Source organism: Natator depressus, chromosome 10 (assembly GCF_965152275.1).
Source record: "Natator depressus isolate rNatDep1 chromosome 10, rNatDep2.hap1, whole genome shotgun sequence".
Classification (NCBI taxonomy): domain Eukaryota; kingdom Metazoa; phylum Chordata; order Testudines; family Cheloniidae; genus Natator; species Natator depressus.
In genome coordinates, this window is record NC_134243.1 from 71,743,523 (window position 1) to 71,763,811 (window position 20,289).

The 20,289-nt window shown below is 49.3% G+C and overlaps 1 protein-coding gene across 2 annotated transcripts in view; it reads left to right on the forward strand.

Moving 5' to 3' along the window:
• ST8SIA2 (ST8 alpha-N-acetyl-neuraminide alpha-2,8-sialyltransferase 2) overlaps positions 1-16,623 on the forward strand; it is a 42,249-nt gene extending 25,626 nt beyond the window's left edge. For both annotated transcript variants that reach the window (XM_074966505.1, XM_074966504.1), the window contains 2 exons: positions 1,006-1,299; positions 13,990-16,623. In XM_074966505.1, coding sequence (XP_074822606.1) covers positions 1,006-1,299; positions 13,990-14,275 — 580 coding nt within the window. In that variant the 3' untranslated portion in view covers positions 14,276-16,623. The remainder of the gene's footprint in view (positions 1-1,005; positions 1,300-13,989) is intronic.
• The last annotated feature ends 3,666 nt before the right edge of the window (positions 16,624-20,289 follow it).

The window sequence follows — 20,289 nt, forward strand, 5'->3', positions numbered from 1 at the left end:
GCCCTGGGACATTTCTGAACATGCACACAGAGACACGCATGCAAACTGACAGACATACTCACACACACATTCAAAAGCCAATGTAGGCCTGTGTATGCACAGATATAGCCGTTCACCCAGCTGTGCAAACATGCGTGCATACATAGACCCGTGCACACAGATGCATACATGCACAGGCACACACATGCCCCACATTCTGGCCTGGTACACACACACTTTCTGAGTTTGCTCTGATCATAGTGTTTTTTTCTATATTAAAACCATCGCCTTGACCTGAATGGCTACTATAACATTCTAGTACTGTGTGCTCTGAAGTCACATTCGCAACATAATTAGGTGCCCAGAGGCCATTAGTTAGTCACTGATATTCCTAGCAGGCTCTTGATAGGTCACGTTCTAGGGAATTGGTAATGGGATGCAGAAGGTCTTTCCTCAAAGTATCTGCCATGAGTCTGACCTGGGGTTGTAGTGACTGAAAGGCATTTCATGTAGCTCGCTGAACAGACTCCGCCAATAGGAGGTGTCCTCATCACAGTAACACTCCCCTGCTCTTTATAAAACATTAAGCAATCCTCATAACATCCCTCTGGGGTTGCTATCCCTACGTTCAGGCAGGGGACACCGTCTACGGGATTTGCCCAGGGTCACACAGGAAGTCAGTGGCAGAGCCAGGAGTCAAAGTGAGGCATTCCTGGTCCCTAGAACTGTGTTCCGCCACCACCCGAGGCTGCCGCGTCACCACCACGCTGTTTGGCCCCTTTGGTGGTGGTCGCTGCGAAGAGAGGGCAAAGGCTGACGGAGCTCCGCTTTCATCCTTCCGGGGCAGGATGGCAGCACGCTGCCACGGGGCGTTGCAAGGGAGCTTGCCCTGGCATTGCCTGTGCCATAGCTGTGCAGCCCCAGGCCTGGCAATCAGGCACCTTTCCCCAGTGCTAACATTCACCGACTAATGTTTGTCCTTCCCCTTCCCTGGAGCACCCTGTGATGCTCTCTCCTGTGTTGCAGGTGTAATCTGGCCCCTGTTCAGGACTATGCCTGGGATGTGGGGATGAAGACGGACCTTGTGACTATGAATCCGTCTGTCATCCAGCGGGCCTTCGAGGACCTGGTGAACGAGACCTGGCGGGAGAAGCTGCTACAGCGCCTCCACAGCCTGAATGGCAGCATCCTCTGGATCCCGGCATTCATGGCCAAAGGGGGCAAGGAGCGCGTGGAGTGGGTCAACGAGCTCATCCTCAAGCACCGCGTCAACGTCCGCACCGCCTACCCCTCGCTGCGCCTGCTGCACGCCGTCCGAGGGTGAGAATTCCTGCCTGGCTCCCCATCCCTCTTGCTGGGCCGAGACACTGCGCCGGGGACTAGGCAGGCGCTTCTCAGTGACAAGGATGGGTTATGGGGACCTGTGGGGTTTTTCTGGCTAATCTACTACCAGTTTTTGGCAGTTGGACACAGGTGGGCTGCAGGCCCAACAAAGCAGAGTGTTCCTGATATCGTTTTAGTAGCGGGTATCTCATGAACCTCTCGAGTGAGAGTGCTTTGTGCTGGAGCTGGCTTGAGCCAAACCCACTACAAGTCTCTCTGTGTTTCATTCTGCAGACCACCAGGAAGGGCTGGGTGTGCAATGGATGGTCCATAGACCAGAGCTGGAGAACCCTCGCTTTAGATCATTTGCAAGCTGAGGCTCCCAGCTCTGGTCCCATTGCAGGAAGTGTTTGTGTATAGCCCTGGAATTTGGGGTGATAGCAAACCTTACACCGTGTCCCTGGTCCCTCAGGCTGTGAATGCTTTGTTGGCTCTAGGCTTGGATTTCCGATCAGCGTAACTTTCAGACCTGCAGTTTGACTGGCGTATCTGTTGTTTCCCTGTGAGGAATTTGTGCTGTGGTCAGCTTAGCTAGTGATTAATCTTCTTGCTCCTTCCCCATTCTTCTGTCTCAGTCACAGGCATGGTCCTTGCGGAGCTAGTTGGATCAGGAGATTGGGAATGGGCTACAAAGCCTTTCATTGATTCCAATCTAGCCTGGGTCAGGAATGAAGGAAAGTTGCTACCATCTGATGGCTGTTCCAGAGTAGCCCGTGTGAAATGACTTTGGTGGTTTCAGCCCCCTTCTTGGTGGGTATGCATTCACCTCATAAAACCCCATCACCGTAAGTGGCAACTTCATTGCTAGTCTCAAGCGAGAGGCCAAGGACTGGATGGGCTTTAACTTCCTTTTACGCCTCAGGGGGTTACGTCTAGGTGAGGGGAGCTTCTGGTCTACCTTCTCTGTGACTAGAGAGACTCGCAGGCTGTCAGTCTGGTTCTTCTCCCCAGGGTTAACAATACAGAATCCTTCTCCCCTTTTATTTCTGACTCTCTCTATTACATCCTCCTCCCCCTGGAAATGCTGCAGGCTTAAGAGTGGTGAGGATGCGATGAAGTTCTTCTGCTCCCTGTTTTAATTGCATCAGATCCAAAACTGAAGTTGAAAGTCTGAGGGGTTCTACTAAAGCCTCCTGAGATCACAGGCTCACAGGAGATAAACCAGAACTTCCCTAGAACTGGCTTTCTTCTTCACGGAACCAGGAGGGAGCTGGCGTAACAGCTGAGGACTGTCCTCATCTACCATTGTAACACTGCATGGAGATGCAACATCGTCAGGTTGTGGCAACGCTGAGGAATTGGTAATTGTCCTGCAGGCTGGGACGGGGTGGTCGGACGTTGGCACGGCTATGAAATTCAGCACTGTTGTGTGGACTTGGCGTTGGTCCTACTGCTCTGGCAGAGGAAGCCAAAGAGAAGGCTTGAGATGGTCAGTCGCGTCGTTTGTACAAGGTGCTCCGGTGCTGAGGGCCAGGTGTATAGATTAGCTTAATGATGGATGGATGGATGGATGGATGGATGGATGGATGGATGGATGGAATGGAATGGAATAGAGGAGAAGGTGTTGCCCACTTTGACAGCGGAGCCTCAGGTGAGTGGGGGTTAGCCGTGAGATGTATGTGTTGTTCAGGTCAGATGAGTAGTGGTTTAGGCACCAAGACAAAGGGGTTTATTAATGCAGGGTTGAGGTGTCCATGTAAACCAAAGAGGGAGAAAAGGAGAATCCACAGGGTAATGGGCAGCTGGGCCATGATCTGTCAGCATGGACTATTAGAGGTGATTCAAGCTTTGCTCTCTGAAGGGGGGTCAGCAGCAACCCCTTCCTTGCAGAGGTGTTTTTCCCCTGTACCTACCCCTCCTGGGATGTGAATTTGTGCACACACCAGTCTGCACATGCACTCCCCTCCCACTGCCACTTTGTGGTTTTGCCTCCCCCACGAACGTTGTTTTTCCTCCCAGAGCGTTATTGTCAGTTTCCGTACATTTGATCCGTTGATCTGCGCTGCGTAGAGCCTTATCCCAGCCTGGGGGGGGGGAGGGGGCAGAACGGTCACCACCAAGTGTACACTCAGGGCAGCTCCTGGGAACACACCTGAGGGCCGGTGTGTATGTGAAGGGAGCGGGGGCTGGTTTTCAGCAGAAACAAACCCAAAGGACTATTGAGCACACGTTTGCACAAGTGTCTGACTCAGAGCACGGCCACCTGAGCAGACAGCAGCCTCCGAGGGGCCCTTTGGCCCGACAACAGGGAGAGGGGGATCCTGTTGTCTGGACGAACCACAAATTGGGCTCAAAATTAATTCCTGTTTTCCCTTGGCAGGGTGGTGGTTTCCTTTGAGTCAGAGGACTCTCAGGCAGGAGAGTCACTATCCAAGGAAGTGGGGGAAGGATCCTACAGGACACAGGAAGCACAAAATATAGCGCAAACCTTGAGCTATTTCCAGCTGTAATTGACTTACTTTCATCTGTCAAAATAAAATTAAGCTCCTGTAATAAGCCCTTTAAATCAACAGGCTGCTAATCCTATGATTGCAGCACATCCCTGTGCCAGAAACTCCCCACAGGAGACGCTGCATGAGATATTGGCAAGGTCCTCGTGGTGTCTCCCGGTGGGAGGAGAGCAGGGCGAAGGAGGGGCTCCATGGGCCAGTCTGGTAATGGATCGCGCCTACTGATGCTGTAGCTCCTTCACTGATTGGCCGGGCCCTGCAGAACGGCTCCTTGCGGCAGCAACCCATCAAGCCGGGATGGAGGCCTCCAGCACACAGAGCAAGCCAAACGGAGGCCTGTCAGGGCTTGACGGGGAGCTGATGGATATTGTACTCTCCCGAGTGTCTCCCGAAATAAACCAGATGCAAGGCTGGCAAGAGGAGCTGCATTCGGCCTGTATGGTGCAGCCGCTAGAGAAGCGGGGCTGGCGATCCTGAGTGAATGAGGGGATGGAGGAGCCACAAAGCGTGAACGTCCCAGAACCCCAGGGCCTTGGAAGTGCCAGGCTCAGAAGTGCTATGGGCAGCCCCTAGGTGCCATCTCTCGGTGCAATTGGGGATGCATTCCCAGGGCTTCTTTCCGTGCATGCTCCCTTGCTCTGGGATCGAGTTCCCTATCAGCAGATCTCGGTGACTATTCAGGACACGGAAAGTGACAGTGTAAAGAATCTGATGGGATCTGCTGGCAAGGGGGAACCACACTGGGATGCTAGGAAGGGACATCCTTCTCTCAGCTTTCTGACAATGCTTCCTGTGAGCGCGGGTGCCCAGCCAGACAGCACCAGTCAAACCAGGAGGCAGGTGCACTGCCCAGTGCGAGGACAGATGCCCAGTAAGGCCATGGCACTGGTGCACTGCCTGGTGCTAGGATGGGTGCCCCGTAAGGCCATGGCACTGGTGCATTGCCCAGAGCTAGGATGGGTGCCCAAGAAGGCCAGAGCATTGGAGCCTTACAAATGGAAGCTGGATATATGTTGACCAGGCATAGACTACAGATCCTAAGTACCACGTTGGCCTCCCATTCAGTGAGGCTCTGGGCTGCCATTAAACTCAAGGCAGACTGTTCTCCCCTTCCAGTTTCAGGCAGGCTCATGTGGCATGACTGGTCACAGCTACAGCAGAGGCCACTGGGCTAGTTAAAGGCTTCAGGGGCCAGGACACGCAGCCAGTGAAGTGAGCGGCACAAGGGCAGAATCGCTGGCTCTTCCCGAGACAAGTCACGTCTGTAATGAGCATGGCAGCGAGGAGAGGGGACGAGGAGAGCTGGCAGCTGGTACAGAACAGAGCTAATTCAATTACAGGCACAGAGTGAGCTCGACCCCACCAAGAGGATCAGCCCTGCAGCCATGAAGGCGACAGACTGACCTGCCCTCCCGCTCTGGCTCTCGTCCCTATCAGCCCAATGGCAGGAGAACAAGCCTGCAAACTGAGAGCTAATGAATGACTAGTGGTGCATCATTGCAATCCTGACTCCAGGTCACCCTCAGGGACACAGGGCTGGGTACGGGCACTTCGGAGGGTTAGCCACTAGCTGGCTTGGAGAGCAGCTGGAGAGAAGCTGGCAGGTGAATTTCCAGTATGACGACAATCGCTGCGCTGAGGCTGGGTGAGAGGTGAGCCGCTTATGCAGCTGCACTAGCCCAGAAGCACGGCTGAGACTGCGCTCGTGATTAAACCTTCGCAGGGCCGGGGTCTGCGCAGGATAGCAGGAATGTAGTGACCGTTCCGGAGGAATGTTCAGAACTGGCTGTTAGGGGGAAATATCTTTGGACTTGTGAGCTTTAAGCCAGCTTGAGCTGAATGTCACCAAGACAGGGCCGGGGACTGTCTGCCAGCCAAGCAGGCCTGACGCTTGGAGTTACTAAAGATTCCACAGCACTCTTTGGAGAGAGAAAGTTGTGTCTTAGAAGCTGTTTAGCTGTGCACTGGGTAGGATCGGAAGTGAGGTTCTGGTGGAACCAGAGTAGGAATTTATTTACCATCGCTAGAATGTGGCTGTCTTCCACCCAGAGACGGCTGCATTTCAGTGGTGGCTGGCACAAGATCTCGCCGGGTTGTTCAGAAAGCACTTTGGAATCCTTTGGAAGGAAAGGCGCTGTTGTAAATGTAAAATATTGGTTATTATTGTCCACCCTGATGGCAGCCGAAACATCGCTTCTCTGGCTAGGAACGCGCTTTAAATAGGCACCCTGAGGGCCATGCTGTGGAGTAGGGTATCGGAAATTCCAGATGATTTGTGGAACAGGCAAAGAGGGCATCTTTATGCAGTCAGACACGACAAGCTGTGCATCCCTATGGTGTGGATGGGATTCCTTAGGGTGACGAGACAGCAAGTGTGAAAAATCAGGACGGGGGCTGGGGGGTAATAGGAGCCTATATAAGAAAAAGACCCAAAAATTGGGACTGTCCCTATAAAATCGGGACGTCTGGTCATCCTATTCTAAGGCAGGAGGCCAAAGGAGCATGAACATCTTGATATGAGGGGCACAGGGAAGGGGAGGGGGAGACTATCACAGTTCTGAAATGGTATTTCTACCTAGGAATAAAAATAGCCGCACCTAGAAACATGGGGTTTAATATCTCATCTCACCTGCCGCCAGCACTCCAGGGCAGCCCTGGGGCCATGAGGTTCCTGGAATGCACAAGCACTTCTGAGTGATTCTGTAAAATGCCCCCTGAACAAGCTGGCAAGGGGCATGCAGAATTGAGAGGTTCTCTCACAGGGTGGAAAGCAAGCAAGCCACCTGACAAGTCAGCTGTGAGTGGCTCCTAAGAGCCCTGTAATCTCATTGCCAAGCAGCTTGTGTTAGAGATGTACATTTGCGGGAGGCAGGAGAAAAGAACGGGGGGTGGAATTTAAATGGCTGTGTATGTGGAGGTTTGAGTGTAACTGTTTGTATAGAAAGTTCATGCATACGTTTCAGTCTGCCTTCCATTGTCTATTCTGGCATTGTCACTACACCCCTCACCATGGCCTCCAGGCGCTGGACCATTTCTAATTTTATTGGCTTTTTATTAACACCCTCTGTTAAAAAAATGGATAAATCAATGTTAGCCTGAACCTCCTGGACGGGGTCTCTTTTTGCGTTCAGCATCAGAATAGTGAGTACAAGTCATGTGAGCTCTCTGGGGCAGGGACTGGTCCTTGTGTTCTGCATTTGTACAGACGTAGCACCTAGGGGGCCTGGCCCAGGGCTGGAGCTGCTTGGCACTACAGCAGCACAAATAATAATTAAACACTTGATCTTAGCCAAAAGGCCGAGCAATAATAATGGGTGACATTCATCCCTGTGAAGAGGGGGGCCCTGCGCAAAGTCTGTGCACCACTGACGTCCTCAAAATAAGACTTAAAGTGGGATTGAAGTGGGGCCTAGGGTTTGCGCTGTCCCACCCGTAGCCTGGGGCTTTACAGGTGAGGTCCCAGCTTACAAGGTGAAGATAGAGTTAACAAATGACAAAAGAAACAGACAGGTGGGGGGGGGGGGGGAGTGGAGAGGCAAAGGAAAGTAATAGGAGGGGGATATGCCCAGAGGGACATGTCTCCCCACTTGGAGTGCGAGGAAAAGTCAGGCAGGCATATAGCTCTCTTGAGAGTCACTTTCACTCTCTCTCCTCTTTATGTTGTGAAAAGTACACAGCTGTCACTGCAAAGGGCTGAGGTGAGTTTCAAAGGAGAAGTTAGACCACAAGGAGTGAGCTGTAAGGAAGGATCTGAATTGGGAATGAAGAGAGAGCGGCTGAATGGCACATAACAGCTTCTGTGTACAGTAAAGGCCACGCTGTTTACTTTCAAGGCAAGAGACACTGGTGATGTGTGAAGGCTTCTCTCCCCTCAACTTGATTTTATGTCTGATCGTTAGAGATGAGCCTAAGCCACACACTTTGAATGCCGTTGTGGATTCCAAACTCTGCACAGTGCAGGGGTTTGATCTGGCTTGTTATACAGTTAGGGCCAACTGTAAAATTCAGATCTTGATCCAGCTTTCGAATCCAAATTCCTGCCAAAGTTAAAGGGGCGTTAAGGTGATCTGGTACCATTTCTACATTGACTAATGCAAGTTTGATTGTTTTATATGGCGCTCAGTTATTACATAGTTAAGCATGGTAGATTAAGAACCTAGATTGACTGACAGAATAGGTCTGCCAGATGCTAGCCTGGTGGAAGGATGATCGTCCCTATATTTTAGGTGCATTCTGATTATGTATAGCAGCCACAGCATGCTAGGCGCTTAACGGATAATGGGCCAGATTCTGTTTCAGCTACACCAACGTCAATCTGGAGTAACTGCAATAGATTTACTCCAGGTTTCTACTAATGTAACTGGGAGTAGAATTTGACCCACTGATCTGACTGCTGTATAGAGGGCAGACCTATAGCATGTTTCTGCCAGTGAGGGACCAGCTTCTCCAGAAGAGTGTGTCTGATTTTTTATCTCACTTTTATGAATAAGTTGGTTTAAAAAAGCTTGGAGTTACATACATACATACATACATAAATACATTTATTTATTGTGACGTTCATCGCTGAAAAACAGCAGCTGATGCTCCTATAACCTGATTTCTTGGCTGACCTGGGTTTCTTATTCTCACACTAGTGGCATTCTCCTATTACAGGATTTTTCTGTTCAACTCAAAGCGTACATGCAATCCAACCCAGGCTTTTGTAGGACCCATCAGCATGGGGATCAGACGTGATGTTTAGCTGCAAATCAGCTCTCTCTGTTATTGAAACGAACAGCTGGCAGTCCCACAATGTTGTCTGGCTGTGCGGAACTTTTCCGCACACTGAACTTTTCCACACAAATTACGGACAGGCTCTATGCAGAGTGATGCTAAGCAGAGATGAGTGGAAGGGAGACTTGTGAATCTTATTGATGTGCAGGGTGGAGGAACCGGCACCATCCTCGGTGGAGGCTACAGTTTCACGAAGGAGAATGACAGAGTGTTTTTCATCCTGGAGGCTCACAGGACTTACTTTACAATACAGAGGTACTGCACAGAGATCACTTCCCCCAGGATTGGGATACAGCCACTTCTGGAGTGGAACATACCAAGCGTTGAACAGCACACACTAATGCTATGCAACACTTTAAGAGACAAGGTGAAAAGGAATACTGAGCCACTGGGAATTGTATTGGAAATTGACATCAGCCCAGTGTCCTGGTCAGCTTCTAACTGGGGCAGTTATATCTGGTCTACTTTTGGGGAAAAACCAGTTCCATGGGACCTTCCAGTGACCACAGGGCTCAGGATCTCTGTTTTAAATCATCTACGAAAGATAGTCCCTCTAGCAATCCTACACAGGAACAATGTGTCCCAAGCAGCATCACTCCCTACAGCACAAGACTGCTGGGGCTTTATTTCTTGAAGCTATTGCCTTTTTTATTACAATCAAGTATCCATTTAATAGGGAACAGGTCCATCATAAGCAGCTGCATCCTGTCCTTACAGGGGACAGACATGATGATCTAACTGGGTTTTTCATTGGTAACTATTGTGGATCCTGTACAAGAATTGTTTCAGACAGCTTTTGCCTGATGGTATTACAGTTTCTATTACTCACCCAGGCCCACCTAGACATCAGCCCCTTTCTCTGTGGCTGCTTCAGTCTCCGACGATTTATTTACATAAATGCCATACAGCTACCTTCTGAAGAAGGTCCAGACTGCCAGAATAGCTCAGGAAAGGGGGGTCTCAAGTTGCAGAGTTTCCTCTTAACTGTCTCCTTTAATTGCTGTCTGCTTCCATAAAACATTACACTTAATAGTTATGGTGATTGGAGTAGACAATTTGAAAAATAATTACTGCCTTCCTCAAGATTACCTTGCCTCCTAATTAAAATCCCGGACCTTGCATAGTAAAGGTGTGCTATTGACACAGCATCCCATGTGCGCCCAGACAGCCTCATTTGGGTTTGCAAAATTAATTAGTGTTTGTTTCAGTCCCCAGCTGTTCTCCCGAATTGGGAACAGCACACACACTGGCAATGTGGATGCTGTTTAAATTGACCAGAGCAGTGAAAGAGACAAGAGAGTGATTTGTTCCTGCATAACTCATGTGGCCGCTATGACAAGCTGCTCATTAAATAGCGCCCCCTGTGTCCTTTCCAGACATCACCAGAGGAGCTCTCGGTTCCCGCAAAGCGATGACGAGATGCATTCACCACAGTCGAGCCAGCGCCATAGCTTGAGCGCTTTACAATCCTTGAGCTCTTTCCTTTCAGCACATCCATCTTCTCTGTCTCCAGAAGGGCCCAGAGTTGGAGCCTCCCTCCCTCCCACCTCATCCCAAGTCTTCAGCACTAAGGCAGGAGGCACCTTTGCCTCCTGGCACTAGCAGATCCCTGGATGTTGAGAAGGGAAAATATTTTGCCCATGTGCCACCCAGAAGTACTTCAGAGGATGGGCACTGCTGCTGCTAATCGCCCCCCGATGATTATAAAGCGGTAAAAGGGCTGAGACCATGAGGGGGTTGGAGCCAGAGTGTCAGGCTCAGTGTTCGGTGTCAGAATTTCGTACCTGCAATACAAGGAAATACAGGAGAAAGATGCATGGATTTTTATTGTAGGGTTACTCATGAGTATTGGGCTGCATGCGTAAGTTTGTTTTTGTAGGGTTGCTCCTCTTGCTGGCACTGGGTTTTTTTTCTACCATTAAAACATTTTTTAAAATGACATGAAACATCAAGCATTACTCAGACTTTGTACATAGATGCAAGGAGGGACTGCAAGAGAGTGGCCGTATCTGTCTGGCATCCAGATGCAGCCATGTCTTTCCCCCATTTCAGTACCTCCGTTTCCTAGCAGTTGGGCAATTTGGCTTGCCAGCCAAATCAAAAGCTCTCCCTTTCCAGGGTACCCAAAAGTGCAAACCAGAAACCACACATGTCAGGCCTTCTCCCCTCAGGGCAGGGGCTTTACAAATAGTCGTTCACCCCTTGGCTGCAGGGTTGTCCGATCTCCCCTTCCAGGAAATGCAGCTGAAGTGCAGGGGAGCTCATGCCCTCCTGCTACTGTGTACTCCAGCCCTAAGGCCCCAATTACTAAAACCCTTATGGTATAGCCACAATGCAAAAAGAACCTCAAAGCAGCAAGTCTCCAAGCCTGGGGTCAACTGGCTCTGGCTTGTGGGGGCTCAAGCTATAGGGCTGAAAATAGAGCATAGACGTTCCCCCTGGCGCTGGAGCCCAGGCTCTGAAACCCAGCAAGGGGGAAGGTCTCAGACCCCAGGCTCCAGCCTGAGTGAGAACATCTACACTGCTAATTTTAGCCCAGTAGCATGAGCCCCACATACCCGAGTCAGTTGACCTGGGCTCTCAGATGTGCTGCCGTGGGGTTTGTTTTGCAGCGGAGACAGATCGAGTCTGTCTACACTGCAGTCAGAAGTGGGACTTCCACACGTGTCCATTTACCTGTGCTAGCGTGCATCTAGCTAGCTCACCTAACAGCAGTGAAGACATGGCAGCCCTGACTAGCTGCTGGAGGACATACCCAGGGTCCTGGGAGGGCTTGGACAGCCCATGCTGCCATGGGTTCACTGCTGTTGTCATTCGAGCTACCTAGATCAAAGCAAGCTCAGCTACATCTCCATGTATTGCGGTCACATCTCTGACTGCAATGTAGACTTGCCCTTAACGGTTCAGCTGTCTCTATGACTGGGACATTGGGTATCCTTTCGGGCCTCCCATTCTTTGCAGTGGAACTTGAACAAGGCTGTGGTCCATACATAGGTTTCCTGGTATCTATAATTAAACAACCCCTGAAAAAAATATCTCTGATAGGTTGTGATGCAGCCAGTGTTCTGCTTTGTGGGGTCGTATGACGGCCCAAGGTGTGGCACAGTACAAGATACTGTTAAAATGCCAGTGCTAGACTGGCAGCGGTAGCAGAGGGAATTTTGAGGCTGTTAAACTTTATGGGATAAATTCATCCCTGGTGTAACTCCACCAGCGCGAACAAATGAATTTGGCTTTACAGGTATCTCCAGTAAAAAGAAAAGGAGGACTTGTGGCACCTTAGAGACTAACCAATTTATTTGAGCATAAGCTTTCGTGAGCTACAGCTCACTTCATCGGATGTGTAGCTGGATTACAGTAACTTCCCTGCGGAAGGACTTTCCCCAGCTTCTCAGTATTAAATGGCTGTAATAATAGCCCATGTCTCTCGTTGGCTGTATCGGTCTAATGGCTGCCCTCTGGGCTGCCATGTGACATACACAGGCACAGCTGTTTCGCGGCCACCTGTGGGATAACCCTGTGCGGCTTTACAATAGCAAAGTTTGCTTTTCTCTTACGACAACATTTGGGGCCGGGCTGAAGCTGCAGGGATAATGCCTCTGAGCAGGGATATTCAGAGGCAGCTGCACATCACCATGTTTCTTTCCCTGTCAGACCCTGGAAGCATCACCCCTCTCAAATGCTGTCTGGCAAGCAGGTGAGCCATTTGAAGGAGCACCATCTTACCAAGGCATTCCTTCCAGAAAGGTCACAGCAGAGTGCTTAGCCGTAGCCACAGGCGCTTAGATAGCAGGTGATGTGAATGCTTAGCAGCCAGCAGTCACCACCACTAACCTACAGGAAAGCAGGACTGTGTTCCGAGCATGTCCTGAGAGTTCTACTCCAACTTAGCTACACTTACAAACTTCTACTCCCCAGCTCACTCGGGGAGTGTCATTTTCCCCCCTAGTCGAAGGCAGACAAGTAGGTTTTATACCTGGGCTACTAAATGTTCATGGCTCCTCGGCAAAGCTAATTTGCAGGGTTGAGGCTCAGCTCCTGCACAGGGATTCCACGGAGTGAACACCTGCAAGGAGTCCCACAGAAGTCAGTGGGAATGCATGCAAGTGTAAGGGCCTGCACTGTGGAGTGGGACCTGTGAGGGCAAAATCGAAGTTCCGAATGCTGAGCAACCTCCCAGAAATGCTGCACAGAGCCGCCAAACCCTGCTCTGCATTTCCTATCGAAAACCCCATCAGCCTTGCAGAGTCTGAAACTAGGCTCTTTGAAATCCCAATTAACCATAATCCATGAGCATCTAACGTGAACATACCCCATGGCGGGTGTTTGAACAGGCTGACTCTGGGGACGTGCAAGCCAAGCATGATCACAGGCAAGCAGCAGCTGCGGGCACTACAGGCCGTTCGGTCTACAGCCAGGGATGTCAGGTGTAGAACATGGATGATATCAAATGTGATTCGGTAGGGAAAGGATACACCTGGGGGAGATTTTCCCCCCTCCCCCATCACAGTGCTCTCTGCTCAGGAAGGCAGACAGATGCTCCGTGCTGTCAAACTCCAGGAGCTAGTAACATTCTTTGTGACAATACAATATTACTGCAGTATTTTCTAGTCACAGCCCAAAACACTCCCACTTTCAACAGGGCTTCTGTTGTATCTTGACCCATTGCAACAGGATGCAACTTCCACCCATCTTCTCTGTCATCCTTCATGAAAAATAATATAGTATTTAACAGTGCTGGCCCCAAACCATCACAGTAACACTAGTGCTTGCTCCTGCTCTATGCACGGTTACTCCAAAATGCTGTGGTATGTTCTGACAAGGGACCGCAGAGGTGAGCACTGGCTTTAATAGTCTGCAGTTCGGTGTTTCTCCAGCTTTTCAACTCAGCAACCCCTTATTCAAAGTCAAAAATGTTCACAACCCCATTACAGTTACTAGAGAGTCAAGACATCATGCATCAGTGATAACAATGAGCTGCTTATATAATGTACGTGGGAGTGTGTGTTTTGAGAGGTTGACAGAGACTACTTGACCTGTCTCTAGTGTTGGTCTTCTCTGCTGTAAGGAAGATGTTTATGGACTGAAATACTGTGGGCCACTACTGTAGGAGTTTTTTTTCATAAGGGATTGAAGAACGGTAAAGCACTCAGATACCTCAGTGACAAGTGTGCTGTAAATTCCTAGACAGAGAGACAGCTGCTCAGTCATGAACCAAATGCAGCAGTAGTTATTTCTTGGCCAGCAGAACTGCTACATCAATCAGCCATCTCTCACTACTGAATCTGTCTTTGATGTAGCGAGGGCAGAGGAAGGGAAGGGGAGAGTATGTGACATGAAGGCTGCACATGGCGAGTCTTGCTATGGCATGAATAACAGGATTTGGTTTTCTCCCCCTTTCCAGGTACTGGCTAACAAACAAAGTGCACATAAAACGACCAACCACCGGCCTGCTCATGTACACCCTGGCCACCCGCTTCTGCAGCAGGATCTATCTCTATGGCTTCTGGCCTTTTCCCCGGGATCAGAACCAGAGCCCCGTCAAATATCACTACTATGACAGCCTGAAGTACGGCTACACCTCCCAGGCCAGCCCCCACACCATGCCCTTGGAGTTCAAAGCCCTAAAGACGCTGCACCAGGAAGGAGCCTTGAAACTGACTGTCGGAGAGTGCGATGGGGCCACGTAAGACAGGCTTCTGTGGCTCACGTTCCTGCAGGCTACACGCCATGGGAGGATGGGGGAGCGGGGGAAAAGGCTGAGCAGTGGCTAGTGGGGTTGGTTTTCTTTGTTAACGTGCAGAACAGTGACAAAAATATATATACATGGTGCCTATATATATTGGCCTGAGTAGTATAACTGTTTGGTGTTCCCCAAGGGAAGGACAGACGAGTTGCAGAAGAGTCTGCAGCTGCTGCCCGGGCTCGAGGCTTTGCCCTGGGCTGGTTAGGCTCAGAAAGAAGTTAGTTCTACAACGTCAAAAATGCTTGAAGGTCACCTTGGTTTTTCAGAGTACTTTAGGGTGACAGGTAAATGTTAGGCCATGTGTGTGAATGGTCCAAGGTGGGTAGTTAGGGTCTGTTTGGTCAAGAACCCACGTGCTGGCACTTCCCAGTATATAGCGTTCTTGGCTTAGTGCTAATAATGGGGTTGTGGGGGGAGCGGAGAGAGAGCCTTTGTTTGTGGCTAAAGAGCTGAGAGGTTGCCTGAGTGACTGGACAGGAACTGAGAAACGCAGCAGGACCCAGCTGAGCACCGTGGTCCCTTCTCCGCAGCAGGACAACCATACTCTCTCCCGGTGAATGGCACGCAACATCGTCCAGACGGTTACCAGTTCAGAGCTATCCCACGTGGTTTGGTGAGAAGGGTGCCACAGTCACAGCAGCCTGTTTGGAAAGGCCACCGGACTCTGGACAGAGCCCTTGAGATGCAGCGTGAGACTCACCCTAGTGACTGTGACTCCAGGAGACACCGGACAGGGCCCTCAAAAGCAGGCTGATTTGAATGAAGTTTGCTGTCAAAGGAGACACAGGACCTTCCGGGAGCGGGAGACAACACAGGGGCTAGTGAAGATCAGACTGGGCTGACGGTCTCAGAAGGACGCTGTGTTTATGTTTTTTTATTCCTCTCCTAAAGAACTAACAGAAAAAGCAAAAACACTGGAACGTAGCAGGTGGGCTGCTGAAACCAGTGCAGTCAGTGCTAAGTCTTACACTGTCAAAGGCACTCACAATCTGCCAGAGCTTATGAAAACCATAAGCACATTGTAACTCCTGCTTCCCGATCACTGCCTGCTAAACAGCCCTTTCTTCTCCCTACTCCAAAATTAGTAACGGGCCTAAGTCTCAGCTAAGCAGAAATCTCAAAAGTGAGGGTGTAACAGGACCCTGTCAAGATTAAATCATACAGGTGACATTCACATCTGAGCAGAGAACCACCATGAGGCCTGTGCACTACTTAAGACCTAGCTAATCTTTATGTTGAAGACTTAGGTAGGACTTAAGCGGTACTGTATATAGATATCAAGCTGGCCCTCCACACACGGGTGAATTTCACTCATAGTTTAAATAAATCAGTCCCTTCCCTGCATTACTATTACTACTTACAGTAAAAAGAGTGAAGTCGATCTTAAAAAAACAAATTTGCTTTCCACTTTTTTTGTTTGTTTGTTTGTCAGTGAGACTAGATTGATCTGGTTAGTCAATTTCACTTCCTGTTTCTATTCCAGTTTCCTTTCCTAACTCTCATTTGTCAGCAGAATACAGTTGGGTTTGGGTTACAAAGAGCGCAGAAGGTTTAATTCAAACTACAACAGCAGCAAATGGCATTACAGAATTTTGTCTTTAATTGTTAGTATTAGTTTTTTGTTATCTACATGCCCACATTGTGGGGTTAAACTACTTGAGACTGATCCTTTGAAATCTGAGTGCCGGCCTCCATAACTTTTAAAAGGTAAAACTGTATGTCATGTTTATGAACAAAAAATTGCCATGCCTGTAAGACCGTCTAATCTAATAATTAGTGTTCAACCTGATTCACATTAAGGAGCAGGTAACCATTATGGATTAACCTGCCTGTAGGAGAAGTTTCTTCCTAACCCAAGGAAATTGTATCCCTTATTTTATTTTTTAGCCCAGATTTTTAAATTCATCTTGATTTTCTGAGTATACATCCTACCTTGGACCTTGATATAATTACTTGTAATTTTTGAGAGATGGGAAGAGATTAAAAAGAAAGAAGCATCAAAAACCAAATCTGTTTTATGATCATGAGAGGCTTTACTCAATTGAGTAATGAATGGTCATTCAAGACAGATCATCTTCTCCGCCATTCATGCCCAGCTAGGAGGCGGTGGTGGCTAAAGGTGAAGCCACTGGATTCTTGACCTCAACTCCTTACCTTTAGCGAGTGGCCCTAGGCCAGGGAGCTATTTCTATGACCATAACTTTTTTCAGAAATAAAATAAATGGTGTGACTTTTATTTGTAAACTGATTAGAAAATAAAAAGCTACTACAGGGCCATAGCTGGTACCCTTGCGCGTTCCATGTCCGTGGCAGGAGCACAGCCTAGTTTCCTTGCAGCGGAGATTGGGGGCCTCGGAAGCGAAAGCGATTGCTTGCCTTGCTAAAAGGGAGGTGTGGCTATTACTTAAAGGTCTTCCTGCAAGATATTTTAAAACACCTGCAAAGCCTCATGAGGTCTAGCCAAGGGCATTACGTAACAGGCAGCTTTTTCCCTTAAAAAAAAATGCATTTTTGTTTCCCTGGTTCACATGTGCCAGCTCCTGGGCTTGCTGTTTGATTGAATCAAAACATATGCCAGCTGTACACAAAGCAACTCAGCAGGCAGAGTATCCCAGTGACACTGCTGCTCCTGGAATGGACCCAGGCATTCACTCTTGAAACAAAATGCATTAAACCAGGGATGACTTACTCAATGGCAAATCCCTCCATTCTCTTCAGTGGGATCAGGTTTGGTGGTTTAAAACAATGACTCTGCTTTACACAATAATCACCTGCAAAAATCATATTTAGGATCTGCCAGTTATAAGTTATTTGTGTGCACAAAAGCATCTGGATGGCCCTAAAGCCCCATCCTGTGAAACATTACTCAGCATGTTGCCACCTCTAGGCAGCTCTCACATGACATCTGGACAGCTCCCAGGCCAGCTCCAATGGACAGCGGTAGCCAATGAGTTGAAAAACTCACTGAAAACCTACATTACCATCCCTGCTTTACCTAAAGGGCTAGGCCAACTGGCACAATACACCCCAGCACTAACCCAGCATCTGAGCCTAGACAAGCCAATACAGCGGGTTGGCTTTTTGTTAGAGGATACGGGAGCCGCTGAATTTCACATTTGCCTTCCCCTCTGTAATGGCTGCTATTAGATGGATGCAGTTTGGATTTCTCAGTCAAATGGAGGTGGGGGGGGGGTCTTAATAAATTCTTGCTGCTGCTGTCTAGAACTGTGCAGGAAGCCATCACACCAGATGTCACTGGAACCGACCTGCTCCAGGAGGCTGCTGCTTGATACATTTCTTCATGCCTAATTAAGGCTCCTCTTCCAAAGAGAATGAAACACAAAGTTTATTGATGCTGCTCAAATGGGAATTCAGGCACATGTGTTGCACTATGAATGTCTTTAATAACCCCCCAACTGACAGCAGCAGCTTCCCACACAGGCTGGCACACGCTCTCATTCTAATCCTGCCTGTCTTTTCCCTTTTTCTCTCTTCCTCTCTTGCTCTCCATCTCTGTCTGGTTCCATATGTGGGTCTGGCCCCCTTTTATCTCCCCTCCCCCCGACATTAAAAAGGACATTTCAAACCTCACTGCAACTTATACCAGCATTTCCTATAGCAGCGATTGGCAACCTTTGGCACGCAGCCTGTCAGGGAAAGCCACTGACAGGCCGGGCCGGTTTGTTTACCTGCCGAGTCTGCAGGTTCGGCCAATCGCAGATCCCAATGGCCGCGGTTCACCATCCCAGGCCAATCGGGGCTGTGGGAAGGGCAGCCAGCACATCCCTCGGCCCATGCCACTTCCCACAGCCTCCATTAGCCTGGGACGGCGAACCACGGCCAGTGGGAGACGTGATCAGCCGAACCTGCAGATGCCGCAGGTAAACAAACTGTCCCAGCCCACCAGCAGCTTGCCACATGCCAAAGGTTGCCAATCCCTGCCCTATAGTAACCTGGAGTGGGCTTCTTACTATTGCTAGTGTAAAACCGAACATGCTTTCTATGGACCAAAATAAAAAATGCAGAACAGCTGTTAAAATGGAATGGAAATGGCAGATGCAGAGTGGAGAGTTTGTTACTCTTTCTCTATGCTGGGAAATGGAACTGGTGGCTCGCCTTGAACTGGTGCTGAAGGCATAAGAACATAAGAATGGCCATACTGGGTCAGACCAAAGGTCCATCTAGCCCAGTTTCCTGTCTTCTGACAGTGGTCAATGCCAGGTTCCCCAGAGGGAATGAACAGAACAGATAATCATCAAGTGATCTATCCCCTGTCGCCCATTCCCAGCTTCCGGCAAACACAGGCTAGGGACACCATCCCCGCCCAACCTGGCTAATAGCCACTGTTGGACATATGCTCCCTGAATTTATCTAGTTCTTTTTTGAACCCTGTTATAGTCTTGGCCTTCACAACATCCTCTGGCAAGGAGTTCCACAGCTTGACTGTGCGTTGTGTGAAAAAATACTTCCTTTTGTTTGTTTTAAACCTGCTGCCTATTAATTTCATTTGGTGGCCCCTAGTTCTTGTGTTATGAGAAGGCATAAATAACACTTCCTTATTTACTTTCTCCACTCGAGTCATGATTTTATAGACCTCTGTGATAGCCTATAAAAGCAATTTCACACACTGCTTGTGTAGCCAGGACTAAACCATTTTCAGCACTGTTACAGAAAGCTCAGCTGAGTGTTGGTTCCACCTGCACTAGAAGCATTTCTCAGCCGCGGGGTGAATTGCTGAGAGCAGCTCTTAGTAATGAGCTAGTCTCCCCGTGTAGATGGAGCAGGGCCTTAATGGTACAGAAGAGATACTCTCACACGGTATCAGTGAATGGTGCCAGCCTCCGAGTGCTGGAGCAGGAAGTTCTCAGTCACCGCGAGAGTGCAGCAACACAAGGCCAGAACTATCCCAGCCCTAACCTCTAGCAAAGAGAGGAGACTTCGTTCTCTATAATCGTTCCAGTCCTTGTTGTCTGAGTTGATGCCCCACAAGACAGCCAATCAGAGCCAGCTGTGGTGGTACGAGGAATTGAACTCACACCATCAAAATGGTTTTACATAGACTGCCAAAAGGCCAGCAAATGGTAACAACTTTTGGGCGCTCCTGATCTAGGCTGGATTTGAACTTGTGATATAGAGGTGAAAGGCTTCATATCATTTAACTACACGCTTGAGTCATCCAGGCACCCTTAAAGAGGACTCTGGCATGCCAGCTGTGCAGGCTTCCATCTAACACTGCACCCCATGCTAGTCCCTGCAAGATGGGGGAGCCGTGGAACATGCACTGGTCTACAAGAGAGACTGTGCAGCCAGCCCATTTCATGGTCTGATGGTGTGTCACCATCCAAAGCAACGGTTCCTTCTGGGAAATGCAAAACCAACCATGTGGATGGGTGTTGTATCATGAACATTATTGTGTGTCTTGCTGATTTTTCCTCTTGTTCCATACTTCGTGGTTCCCGTTTCCTCTGTCGTCTGCGTCTCAGACAAGGACTGCAGGGATTTGGAAGCGGGACCACAAAGACCTTTTCCCTCTCCACATATTTGTCTTTCAGGCCTGTTGGTCTCTATCACAGGCTGCCTGGCCCTTTAAGGCAAGCTGGGCTCAGCCTGGCCTGTGACCTAGCAACCAAGTGATAATTGACCCTAGCTGGTGTTTCAGGGGAAGGAGTTAAGGAAGGACTATATAAGCAGAGCTGAGAATTCACTGCAGAGGTGGGAAAAGTTTGCAAGCCTTAGCAGAAGGTCAAGCCAAACGCCTGTCCCCACCAAGTGGGAGATGGGCTGGGGAGACAGGTGTTTTGGAGGGCTGAAGGCAAAAATAGGCTGAATAGTACAGAAGTCACTCTGGACAATGAGGGAGAAGAAGCTAGGAATGAAGAATGGCTGCAAAGTTGGGAAGAGATGAGAAATATCAGAAGAAGCAGCAGGGGAGGGGAACAAAGAGTAGGATGGAATGCC